This window comes from Equus caballus, chromosome 15 (genome assembly GCF_041296265.1).
Source record: "Equus caballus isolate H_3958 breed thoroughbred chromosome 15, TB-T2T, whole genome shotgun sequence".
NCBI lineage: Eukaryota > Metazoa > Chordata > Mammalia > Perissodactyla > Equidae > Equus > Equus caballus.
This window is the reverse complement of record NC_091698.1, coordinates 87,815,847-87,828,677: the sequence shown is the minus strand read 5'-3', so window position 1 is coordinate 87,828,677 and position 12,831 is coordinate 87,815,847. Positions and strand designations below refer to the sequence as shown.

At 53.9% G+C, this 12,831-nt stretch overlaps 1 protein-coding gene across 2 annotated transcripts in view; it reads left to right on the top strand.

Annotated features, from left to right (window-relative positions):
• Nucleotides 1–12,831, top strand: part of KLHL29 (kelch like family member 29) — a 179,782-nt gene that overhangs the window by 30,672 nt on the left and 136,279 nt on the right. For both annotated transcript variants that reach the window (XM_023619440.2, XM_070235855.1), the window contains one exon: nt 6,287–6,616. In XM_023619440.2, the coding sequence (XP_023475208.1) occupies nt 6,332–6,616 (285 nt within the window). In that variant the 5' untranslated portion in view covers nt 6,287–6,331. The remainder of the gene's footprint in view (nt 1–6,286; nt 6,617–12,831) is intronic.

Below are 12,831 nucleotides of genomic sequence, written 5' to 3'. Positions count from 1 at the left end.
AGATTACTCAATAGAACCAGACTATTTCTCATATGCCTCCAAAGTAGAGGATATAAGTATTTTCATTCACATTAACTTCTAGCATTATAGACATAACCTAACCCATTATAGAAAAATGTAGAAACAAAACGAGCCACACCTAACACTTTGGGTCAGATTCCAGACAGGGTCTAAGCAGAGGACTGCTCCTTCTGAGAGGTTGTAGCAACTCTGAGGACAGGAGGTCAGGGTGCAGAACCGAGGCCCCAGCATGTCTCCTATATGGGCATCAGGAGCGGAGAGAATGGAGAGAGGCCGGGAGGGCAGGGTCCTAGGGACGAGCCCGAGGGTGAAGGTTGGGAAGTCAGGGGCTGAGGCACTTTTGTCATTCAATTTGTATCTAGTTAGCAACCCAGCTGTCTCCTCCAAGGAAACCAGAAGAGCCTGGGGGCCAGGTGGTCCCTCCTTCATTCCTGCTGGCCCTCTGCTCTAGGGATGCTGGCCAGATGGCGGACTGGGCCCCAGTGGCCAGCAGGCAGGGAAGCCGACTTCCAATCACTCCTGCTGAGAGGGGAACCCAAGGGGAAAGCTCACGTATAGAGGCCCCGGGACGGGCCCCACCCAGGGGAGCACACTTGCTGGTGAGCAGGTGAGCATCATGGGAGCCTGCACCTCGTCCTCAGGAGTGGGGGAAGCAGCAGCAGTTTACCCTTCACTGTCTCCCAGAGAGGAGCCCTGGAAAGAAAGACCTATCCACGGGGAAACGGGGTTGCCATGAGGATACTCAGGGTGGCCTCTACAACGCTTCTGAGGGCCCATCTCACATGAGGCTGAGTTGGGCTTGATGGTTGTGATTTTCCCCCAGAGCTGGTCAGTGTGGCATTGCTCTATTTCTGGGATGCCGGGGGACTCGATCCTTAGGTTTGTGGGTGTGCACTGAGGCACCGGCATGTGTGGCTCTAAACGGGGAGGCTGGGGGGTGGGGCAGGCAGCAGGACCAATGGCTGCACCTTCACAGAATCACTTTGGCTCACCAGGAGCATCCAGAGTGGTGTGTTCACCCCCATTCTTCACGTTTGCTCTGCCTCTGTAAGGAGCTCTTCCCACTGCTCCCAGGGAAGGAGAGCTGTGTGCAAAGAGGAGGGAACCAGGAAGCAGAAGGCGGGACCGGCTTCCTTAGTGGTGTGCTGGGCCCGGTCTCCAGCCTCTCTGCATCTGGGCCTGGCTCTGAAAGTGGAAACCCAGATGTCTGCACATGGGGCCATCGTGTGAGGTCTGGAGGCGCATGCATTTTATGAACTGGGAGCTTCTGTGCAAGTGTGAGACTGCAGGCAAGCAAAAATGGGGTTCTGCCCTCCCCAGGGAAGGGCCCAGCCCCCTTCCGTCCTCTCTGCCAGCCACATCCCTGGCATGGTGCAAAGCACAGCCCTTGTGGTGGAGAAACAGCTTTGCCACACAGCATCCCAGAGGCCAGAGCCAAGTTTCACACATAAAACGCCCGCCGCTGGGAGACTTTTCAGATTTAACCCGGGCCCTGCACCAAAACGTCTCTCCCCCGGGCCTCGGCGTGACCTGCCTCCACCCACGATTGTAAGATTTTCTAGACCCTAGGGCGTTTTCTTCACACATGTGCATGTGATTTAAAAAGTGCTGGCAACACGCTAACCCCACCCAGGTGCAAGCCCTGGTTTCCCCATAAACAGTCCCCCACATTCAGAGGGACATGCCCTCCCTCCCTCCCTCGTGGTGAGGGCCGCTTGCCAGTCTCCGTCAGTTCACAGGCAGTCTGCCAGGAGAAGGTGCCACCTTGATGAGGAAGCATTCTTATGTGTTTTTTCTGTAATTGTTTGACCCGTCTCCTCTGAGACACCTCATTCATTTGTGGCCTCCTCCCGCCCCCACGAGCACTTCTTGCTGCCTCCCCCACAGCCACCCCAGGCACACATGTGGGCACGCCGGAGCTTCCTGACACACTGGCTCCAGCCCAGCAGGAAAGACTTAAGTTGCCACCTCTGGAGCTGGCACTCCGCCGTCTCACCCAGGGTAAACTGTGCGACACATTTCTTTCATTGTGTTTGAAAGGGGGAGTTAAATTGAGGGACGAAGTCTAACCCAAACTTGGCACACAAGTAGTTGACCTTTGTTTTGAATACGCTTAATGATGCTGAAACCAGATTGTGGGGCCTCCAGCTGCCTGAGTCTGCAGCTCCTCTCCGGCGTTTTAAGGAGACCTGAAGAGACGAGCAGCGGGGCGGGGATGGTGGGACGTGCTGGCTGCTGGGGCGCCATTTCTTCCGGACCGGGACTGTGAGTAAGATGGAGGCACAGTGTGGTCCAGCAGGTGGTCCCCAAGGCAGCGAGCTGAGAGGTTTTATTGGCATCAGAGGTTTCTCTGGGGCTAAGGAGGCCCCTTGACCTGATGCCAAGCACGCTCTGCCACCACTGGCACTCTCAGGAGTGCATGGTTGCTGGTCACCTGGACACCGCCCTCCTCATCTCCATCCTCACCAGCTGGAAGGAGCTGATTTCCTCAACACGATGTGAGGTTGCATTGTTCTCTAGGAATGTAGCGGCTGATGTAGTGTATCAGTCAGGCTAGGCTAGACTTAGGTAACAAATAAACTGCCAACCTCAGCGCCCGAGCATGATAAAGATGTATATCCTGGTGATGCCAAGTCCAAGGCTGCTGGAACAACCTTCTTCCATCGGATAGCTGCCCCAGCTCAGAGATGCGGCCTCCAGGGTTGCCACAGCAGGTGAAGGGAATGTCATATAAGACGTTTTTTAAAGGGCCAGTTCTGAAAGTGGTCTTCATCACCTCCCGACTGATTCTATCTGCCTCCCCACTCATTCTATCTGCCTCCCCACTCATCCTATCGGCCTAAATTCAGATGCATGATCCCAACCTGACTGCAAGGGAGATGGTAGAGGTCTTTCTGGGTGGTCAGAGAGAGGGTGCAGCGTGGCAAACTTGTAACATCATCTCTGCCGCACTTAAGATCCAATCCAAGGAAGCAGTGACCCCTGCGGCCCTGATAATTAGCAAAATCTCTGCCTTGGCAGGTGAATCCTGGGAGACAAGAGTCTAAGCTTCAGGGTCCAGCTGACCCTGGACATACAGAGACTCTCTTTCAGAGCTGGCCTTGGAAGCTCCAGGTCTGACTTACTGGGAAGGGAGGGCATTTCTTGACTCCAGTGCCTCCATGGAATTTCCGGTTGGAAGACAGGTTTTTGTGTCTGAGGTTCTCCCTTCACACAAATGTGTTTGTCCCTTCTGGAAACATTCAGAAATTAAGAAGAAGTAAACATTTATTTATTCATTCAGCAAACGTGTACTAAACACCCTTCTGTGGCAGACACTGTGCTAGGTGCTGGGGTTACGCAGACATCTAGCCCAGAGCCTGTTCTCAAGGTAGCAAGTATACAGCAGCCATTGATGCTGGGGTGGTGGTGGGTCCCAGGTGTTAAGAGGGACAGAGGAGGTGTCTCGCCAAACCTGGAGGGGGTGAACCAATGCAACCTCTGAGAGGAGTCAGTGCCTGAACTAGGACATAACAGACACACAGATCTTAGCCAGGGTGAGGTGTGGGAAGCCATTCCCAAGAAGGGAGCGGCATGGGCTTGGACACCAAGCTGAGAGAGGGCGTGATGCCTTCAGAAACTCTAAGGCATTTGGAATGGCCGGGCATTGCCTCTGGGTGGAAAGAGTGAATAGTGATGCTAGAAAAGTGCCAGGCCAGATCCTCGAGGGTCTTCTGGGCCACCCTAAGGAGTCTGGACTGTATTCTGAAGGAGAGGATTTACAGCAGGAGAGTAAATTATCGTAAAGATCAGATTTGTGCTTCAAAACAGTCGTGAGGGCAGTAGGTGGAGAATGGATAAGAAGGGCGAGATCGGGGGCCAGAACACCAGCTGAGGTCGTCTACATGGGAGATGATGAATTGGAGCGGTGGACATGCAGATGGAGAGGGAGGAAGATCTGAGAAACAACTGGGGCTTAGAATCAAAGACCTTGCTGTCGAATGTGGGCATAGAGATGGGGAGACGGGGGTGGCTTTCCCTGAGAGAGGGAGTTCCTGAGAATGAGTGGGCAAAAGGACAGTGTGGTAACAGGCAAATGGTCTTTAGGTGCCTGTGGAACAGCAAGTACAGGTCCTGCAGGCAGAGGGATGGGGGACTGCGGTGCTTAGGAGAAGTAGGGAGCTGGAAATGCAGCCTTGGGGGTCACCAGTAAAGAGGTGATGGCTGAATGAGATCATCCAGGGAGAGTGTGTAGGGTGAGAAAAGAAGACAGAGGAACTTGGCCCCTCAAGGAAGAGCCAAGAAAGAGGAGCCTGCAAAGAAGACTAAGAAGGAGTAGCAGAAAGGGAGGCGAAAAACTAAGACGCTGTCACAGAAACCACAGAGAAGAGGTTTCCAGAAAGGGAAAGAGAGACCAACCACGCCAAATGTGAGGGAAGTCAAGAAAGACGAGGGTGTAAATGTCCCATTGGATTGAACAAGCAGATCATTCTTGACTCGGTGAGAACGGCTCCCAAGGAGTGGCTGGAGGGAAAGCCACACGGGAGCAGGTCGAAGCATGAGCAGAAGGAGGAAGTGACGAGAGCTAAGTTTAGACAGCTCTCTCAAGAACCTCGGTGGGATGTTTGTGAGGGATGATCAAAGGGGGAATTTATTTTTATTTTTTTATTTTGTAGTATTAAATAGATTAAAAAAATAATTTTTGTGGCATTGTGTAAGCTCTGAAGCATAATGGTGAAATAAACAGTGGACCCACCATCCAACTGAACTTACGGTCAGCTCTGCTTCAGGTGGGCCTGCAGGCTTGGCCCAGGCTGCAGGTCGGGCTCAGGTCTGCTCCATAGGCCTTGCAGAGGGGACAGTGCTGAGGGAGGTTGGCCAGAGGAAGGCCAACCCCACAGATAGGATATGGGAAACAGGTTGCTGGGGTTGGGCCCAGGCTCTGGCTCTCTGGCATTAGAAACTGGAAACCAGGTGCGCATGTGCAAAAACCACGTAGGGTCGGGCTTGATAGAAATTTTAAAAATAAAGTGGCCTATCCATCCACTAGCCAGCAATTTCAGAGCCCCCTCGAGGCCTGAGCTGGACTAGTGGGCTAGGAAAATGAGCCAGGAGCCATCCCTGTCCTCCAGGAGCTCACACCTCAGACGGGAAGTGGTTGGAGAATGGAAAAGGGTCAAAGACAACCAAGGCATGCCTGAGCTGTGGCCAGGGCTGGGGATGTGATGTGCGGGGCAGATCTCTACCCTAACCCGCCTGTCTGTGCCCTGGGACTGCCATCCACTCTCCCCACTGCCTCGGCCTCACTATGGCCTCTCCAACTGAGACAGCCTCTCCTATATCTTTACATCCTTTCTGACTGAGGGTGACATGGGGCCCAGCTGGGCGGGGAGCCAGACAAGTCATCGTAATGCTGAGCAAAATGCAATCGTTGATGATGCAGAAGGCCCTTCAGAGCATGGTGGTGTGACTAGGTCTCCATGACAACACTGAGGGCCTCATGTTCGGATATTCAGGAAAGTCGCGTGGGAGGTGGTCTGGTTAACGGAGGCCAGGGAACATGGGGGTCTCTGGTGGCAGCAGTTGAATCATGGATCCATGAAGGACACTCCTAACTTCTGGAAGCTCAACACCTTTTCAGACTTGAGTCCTACATTGAGCTATGGTCTGAAGGCTGGAGATCCTGGCCACTTTCTCACTTTCTGGTTCTCTGACCCAGAAGGAATCACTTATTCTCAATAAGCTCCCTGGACCATAAATTGGGGATGACCCATGCCCTGTCAACTCACGGGCTATTGTAAGGATCAAATGAGACTTCTGTAAAGTGCCTTGTCCACCATAAAGTGAGTGTACAGATGTGGCTGCTATCACCCCATCATAGGGTTGAGGAGAACGTGGCCTGAGGAGTCCACAGGATCTTGTTTTCACAGTGGGGCTGGTGGGATAAAATGTCAACCATAATTAAAATGTGCACATCCGTGTCATTCAGGGCAGTGGATGCTGCAGGACAAAAAACATTACTTTAAACCAACTGGGTTCAAATCCTGTCTACTACACTTTTGCCACGTGATCCTGGACAAATCAGTTACTCCTCGTCTGTGACGTGGGGCTAATGAGCCATGCTTTGGGGGCTTGCTGTGAATGTGAAATGAGCTATCGTTTGAAAGCCCTTTACTGCACACAGAGAAGGTGCTTAATAGATGCTGACGGTTGTTGCTGCCCTCCTCCCATCCTAGCAGGGCTGCTGTTTGTCTAAATTGCCCTCCTCTCCTCTCTGTGCCAGCAGGTCCGGCCTCTGTTTCCCTGTGAGGAGCAGCCGCGGCCCACCGAGATGTCCCGGCACCACAGCCGCTTTGAAAGAGATTACCGGGTGGGCTGGGACCGCCGAGAGTGGAGTGCCAACGGGACGCATGGGACCACCAGCATCTGCAGTGCCACCGCCGGGGCTGGTGGCGGCACAGCCAGCAGCCTCAGCGCCCGGCCCGGCCTCCTGCCACTGCCTGTGGTGCCCTCCCGGCTGCCCACGCCCGCCACGGCCCCCGCTCCCTGCACTACCGGCAGCGGCGAGGCCATCACCAGCCTCGTGGCCAGCTCTGCCTCCGCGGTCACCACCAAGGTAAGACCTAGCATCCTCTCCAAGCAAAAGCTGGGCAGAGGGGGCTTCCCCTGCAGGCCAGGCCAGCTCTGCAGGCTTACAGCCTATGTGCAGAATGCTGCATTCTCTGGAGTCGTGGCGCCCCTGGAGCTGGTCTGGGCAAGTGTTTGAGTTAAAATTAACATGGTTTTATTTTCCATAAAGTCTCTGTGACTAACATGAAGGAAGACAAGCAGGTGCTGAGGCCACTCATTGTCCTCTGCTGTGTTGATTAAATGCTATTTAATGGTTGGAATAACAGTGAGAGTCCCAGTTGGCCACACAGGTTCCCTAAATAGGTGAATTTAGACCATGCAAGCTCCCCCTGGGGCACCAGTGATTTGGGTTTGCAGGAAGATGCTGACCAGCAATAAGTCGGTCATAAATAAATGGTCATGAAGGTTCTGCTTATTAACCATGTGCTGAGAGTTCCCGCATCCAGTGTCCCCTCCAAGCCTCAGACAACCCTGTGAGATCAGTACTTTGTCATCCCCACCTTAGAGTTGAGGGTGCTGAGAGAGCTGACCCGGGGTTGGACCATCCTTGGGGACCTAGGCCTGGTGCCCAGCAGTCACCCCGGAGCGTTAGCTCCCCCTCAATCCCTCCCTTCTGGAGGCAGCGGCTCCAGCCTCCTGAACCACAGCAGAGACCAGCCTGCGTTGCCAAGATGCGGAAATGAAAATGTCCCCAGGCTCTTTCCTGGCTCCTGCCTGAGTTGGTGCCCCTCATTCTGCTCAGAGCCCCATGGGCAGCCGGAGCCCTTGAGGGCCGTGGCTGGGCCGGTGGCAGGAAGCCTATTCTGCGCCATCCTGGCCCCTTCGCTGGTCAGGGGCTCTGCAGATGCCGTCGCCGCTGCCAGCCGTTCCAAGCCGCCTCCCCGAGCCTCGCGGGGCGGCGGGGCGCGCGCGGCTGGCCTTTTCTTTGCTGCTTTCATAAAAGTTGCCGGAGAAGTTCAAGGCGGGGAGCCCCGGCCCAGGCCATTGTGAGGTGGCTGTGGCGTTGGAAAGCCGCACTCCAGGTGTGCCGCGCCTTTGTCTCCGTGATTTTCAAAACCCCCTTTCAGCCCTGCCTCCCGTTAATGACGGAGCGCTGCCGGGCGGCCCACGAGGCCAAGACAATGAAGCGACTGGAGGCCAGCTCGGAGCCCACTGACATCTTGCTGCAGTGCCTTATTGATTTCATTTTCCTGTTATGAAAACACCGCCCCACTGAGGTGGGGAGGGAAGGAATGCTGGACCGGGGAGGGGAGACCGCGGATTATTCTGGCATGACGCCCCCAGACCAGCCACACACATTCCTCCCTTGGGCACCAGCCCCCAGGACTGCTCCGATGCAGTGACCTCTGCCCAGTGGAGCCAGCAGGCTGCCCAGCTGGCCACATCTGGCAGGAACTTGGCAAGCCCAGCTGTTGGCCATCTGGAGAATGGCAGCTTCTGGAGCTGACTGCTGGGGGCTCCAGGTGGGAGACAGAAACTGGACATGGGAGCCCACCTGATGGTTTCCTCCCCCTCGGTGATAGAAGCCTTTTTAGGGAGGCTGTTGGGCTGTGCCTCTGGGCAGGGGTTTGGGCTCTGCCAGGCGGGGACTGCCAGAGGAGACTGGGAGGTGAGGGCTCCTCCTTGGGGCTGCCCTGCCCACACAGCTCCTGCTTTGCTCCCAGGAAGCTCCATATTCACCATCCCTTACTGGCCAGGCCCCAAACCACAGTACATGGGAGGGAAGGAACCCAGGCTCAGACGGAAAACAACAGCTGGGCAAGGACTGCGCTGGGTGGCTGGGAGGCAGAGGGGCCGCCGAAAGTTCATGCCTATGAGGACAGTCAGCTCCTTGGCATAGCTCCCCTCTGTAACCATCTCCAGTCCAGTTTCATACCTGCAGGGGCTTGTCCAAGAAAACACAGGTGCCTGATTACACCCTGGAATCTTCAGCGTGCTTGGGACAACGGGGTGTGGCGAGGGGCGGGGGGAGGGGGGGGACGGACATGCAGCTGCAGCAGCTTCTGCCCAGGAGTCTGTCACTGAATTTGGGCCGTCGTGCCTTTCTGCCGTCTTGGCCTAGTGGCTGCCCCCTAGACACCTATCCCGCAGCCTGTCTGTCTAACCCCATGCCAGTACCACATCAGTTGACAGGCAGGCCCGAACTGAGGCTTCTGTGGTTTCCCCAGTCAACAAGCTGTGTCTTTACTGAGCAGCCAAGGGCTGGCTCGGGCCTTCAGGGAGCTCACAGCCCGGGATATAACAAATCTGTGGCCTGGACAGAGTGACCCAATGACCCAAGAATGTGTCTCTCATTGAGGTTATTGGCAGAGGCAGCTTAGTGGAGCAGATAAAGACAGACATGGAACCAGACTGCCTGGATTTGAATTCCTCTCTCTCTCTTGCTTCCTGAGCAATCCTGGACAAGTTACCTAATCTCTCTGGGCCTCACTTCTGTAAAATGGGAAAAGGTGGTAGTAACTGCCTGCCAGCATTGTTGTGAGGATTGTGTGAGTTAAAACACATGGGAAGTGCTGAAAGCAGAGCTGAACCTGGCACATGGTAAGTCCTGTATAGGTGCTATATAGGTCCTCACCACTGTCACCGTCACCCAGGTGAGGTCTATGGGACAAGGCCATGCCCCTGTAAGGAAAAGTGATCGTTTCTAGCCTCAACAAGAGAAAAAGATCAGTCTTCAGATAAAAAACAAGAGCAGGGGGGAAAAGGAAATTGTGTTTCTGAGTGGTTGGGGCTCAAGTTGGCCTTGTGACATGGAGGCACGACATGACATGGCAGCAAGAGGGGCCGGAGGGAAGAGGGCATCTAGTGGACCCAAAACGGAAACTGAGTCAGCACCACCTACTAAGCAGATGGTTGAGGGAAGGGATTACACAGCTTTCTGCAGCCATGGGGCCCTTGCCTCCTGGGAAAGCCCAAGTGTGGACAGAGCCAAGCCCCGACCCCGCCAGGAGGTGGGCAGGAGGGAGCTACATAGAGGCCAGGAACAGAGCTGTGTGTTCCTGCCTCCCCAGAGTGTGGTAAAGGCTGCTTGGACGTATTGGCCTGGCTTCCTCGGTGAAGGGTCTAGGCCATGTGTGGGCCAGGGCCTCCCCTGAGGACTCAGGAAAAGGTCCCCAAGAAGGTGGCTCTTGGGAACAAGTGTCAACACTGTCAGACCTTAGCATCCCCCTGGGCTGGGCATGGAGCAGGGTGAGTGTCACATGCTCTGGGGGCTGTGGGCAGCCACAGGCCTCCCACGCCATCACCACCAACATAGAGACGGCCTGCCCCTCCACCTCGCCTCCCCCTGCCCTGGTCACCAGCTCCTTCGCCATTCTGGGGCTGCTTCTGCCAAGCCATGGGGGACAGTCCCAGCTCTCCGGGGCAGAAAAAGCTGGCTGTGCTCCCAGCGGCTGGTTCACAAGGTGACGACAATTATTTCTGTCACTGCTGCCTTCAGGCCCGAGTTGATTTTTCTGTTTCTTCATTTTCCTGTGGCCTGAGGATTTCTTGCAGGTTTTTGATGAAAGGCCAAGTGGACAAGCACAGATTCCTGGGCCACTGAGGTGCGAGGAGGACCTGGCCAGATCACACACACCCACACACACACACACACACACACACACACACACACGTTGTGAGACCAATCATCTGCTTCCTTGGGGCCTGGATCAGCTCTCGAACCTCTGGGACACAAGTCCCCAGAGCTCATGAAGAGCAGTGACCACGCCTGCAGCCCCCATTTTGCAGGTCAGAAGGGTGTGGCCCGGAGGACACCACACTTGCTGAGGTCACCTGGAGAGTGAGAAACAGAGCCGGACCTGGGCTGGAAACTTTCCCGGTCGGCTGCCTGGCATGGTGCCTTCAGCAGGGTAACCATTATTGCAGCGCTGGGACGGGAGCTTCTCCCATCCTCTCACCCACCTACCCGACAGCAAACACTGAATTTCAATGGGCATATTTCCCTCTTGTGTCGTAGGTGGGAAAACTTAGGCCAAAGATTCTGTTGACTCTCCATTGCACAGCTGGTAAGAGCGTCAAGCTCTCAAAGAAGGAATGGGTGGGTTTGAATCCCACCTCTGCCACTTAGGAGCTGCGTAGGTCTCTGAGCCTCAGTTTCTTTGTCTATCAAATGGGAATAACTATAGTATCTTCCTCCTGGAGACGTTGTGAGGGTTGTTTAAATTAATATGTAAGGAAAGCCTTTAAACAGTCCCTTCCACTTGTTAAAGACTCAATAAAAGTTAAATTTAAAAAGTTAAATCTGAGATTGGGTCGGACCAAGTACCATACATTTGGGGAGAAACCAGTCCTCCTGGAGGTTGGTGCTGGTGGGCTGAGGGGAGGCTCCCGGGACCGTCCCCTCCCCTGACGGATGTGGCACAAAGCGAAGCTGAGAGCCAGGACGGTGCCCCATTCCTGGCCCACACTGGCACTCCGGGCTCCAGGCAGTCAAGGCCCCGGGAGGGTGGTTGAGAAGCAGAAGCGTGACCGGGTGGCCAGGCCTGTTTGTGAGATGGAAGGAGGCACCGCTGCCCCAGAGTTGCTGCTGCATGAAATTTAAATTATTCTCAGCAAACCTGCTTGACAGATGAAACAGAAAAGGGACGGCTTCATAAAATGCAATTTTGTTCTTGAAAGAATGGACTTTGCAGAATCCTCGCTGATGTCTGTGAAATGTATTGGGGGCTTTTTCTCCTTGTGGTCCGGAGCAGTCAGGCTGAAACATTCCCATCGTTCCTCGGAACTAAGCCCTTGAAAATAAGTCTGGGCTGGGGAGAGAGAAGCTTAGCTGGTGTCAGAGGCCCAGGGAAAATGGAAAGGGGCCGTGAAATCTGCAGGCTCCATTCTCAGAGCACCAAACACCCAGATTTTTGACATTTGTGAGCATTTTGGGCTTTCAGGGTGGATATTTCCCATCAGAGAGATGACCCCAGAGACGACGTCTTCCTCATGCCCCCTGAGTTCTCTAGAGAAATGCTTCCCTTTGGGGAGATGATCGGGGATTTCTGTGGGGAATCACGTGAATGACTGCAAGGCCCCGCGTGGTGGGCTCCTCCTCTCACATGGATCTGGGGCTCCGTGAATGGATGAAGGATGCTTTCGCACAGTTAGAGACTGAGAAGCAGGCCTCCCTTTCCTCTTACATTCACAATGAAAATCAAAGGCTGCTGAGTGGGCTCGGTTGGCAGAATCGCTCAAGCCCCTTTTGTGGTGAATTTCCAGACTGTGCATGATTTTATCCAGAAGACAGTTTCTGGCTCCATGAATGAGAATTTGTGATTTCCTTCATGATAAATTATGCCGCACTGATCATGCATTGTGAGGCAACTTGTGAGTGTTCGTACTAAGCTAATGGGTTTTGTCTGCACTTGAAGTTGCAGCCACAGTTCGGATGGTATCTTCATTGACTTAAAACCCAGCTGTCATTCATGAAGTTTGTACAAAGTTGAAAGATGTCATGATTTCCAAAGCACCCATTTCAAAGCCAACAGTTTGGGGAGGATAGGCCTGAGTGCCTCGAACTTAACTTTCTGATTAAGGAGGCAAAAAGAGGGGAGAAGATTGTGTATTTTCCCGTGTTTGTAAGGGATGAGCCATTGTCTAGATTCCAAAGGAAAGTTGTCAGAAGATATCGTTGACTGGAGCCAGATGTGTGTATAAGTTAGTTTTACTGCATAACAATCATCCCAAAACTTAGTGAACTTAAAACCGTCGCAGTTCTGTGGGTTGGCTGTCACTTCTGGTCTGGGCTGACTCGGCTGATCTCTGCTGGGCTCTCTTATTTGTCTGTGGTCAGCTGCGTGTTGGCTAGTGGCTCGTGACTGGTGGCTGTTCTGGGATGGCCTCACTCACACATCTATGCTAGCGAGCTGTCGGCCAGGGCGTCTCAGTTCTCTGTGTGCCCTGTCATCCTCCACTAGGCCAGCTCAGGCTCATTCACATGGAGATCTCAGGCTTCCAAAAACAGCAAGAGAGCAAGGCTTTGCACACAAGTATGTTTCTAACCTCTGTTTGAGGCATATTTGCAAAAATCTTATTAGCCAAAGCAGTCACGTGGCCAAGCCACATTCAAAGAGTGGGCAAACAGACACTGCCTCTTGCTGGAAGGGGCTACAACACCACATTACAAAGGGGCAGGCATGGAAGGACAGGAAATATTTATTTGTGTCATTTTTGCAACACAGTCATACATCATGTAGCAATGTTTCTGTCAACAAT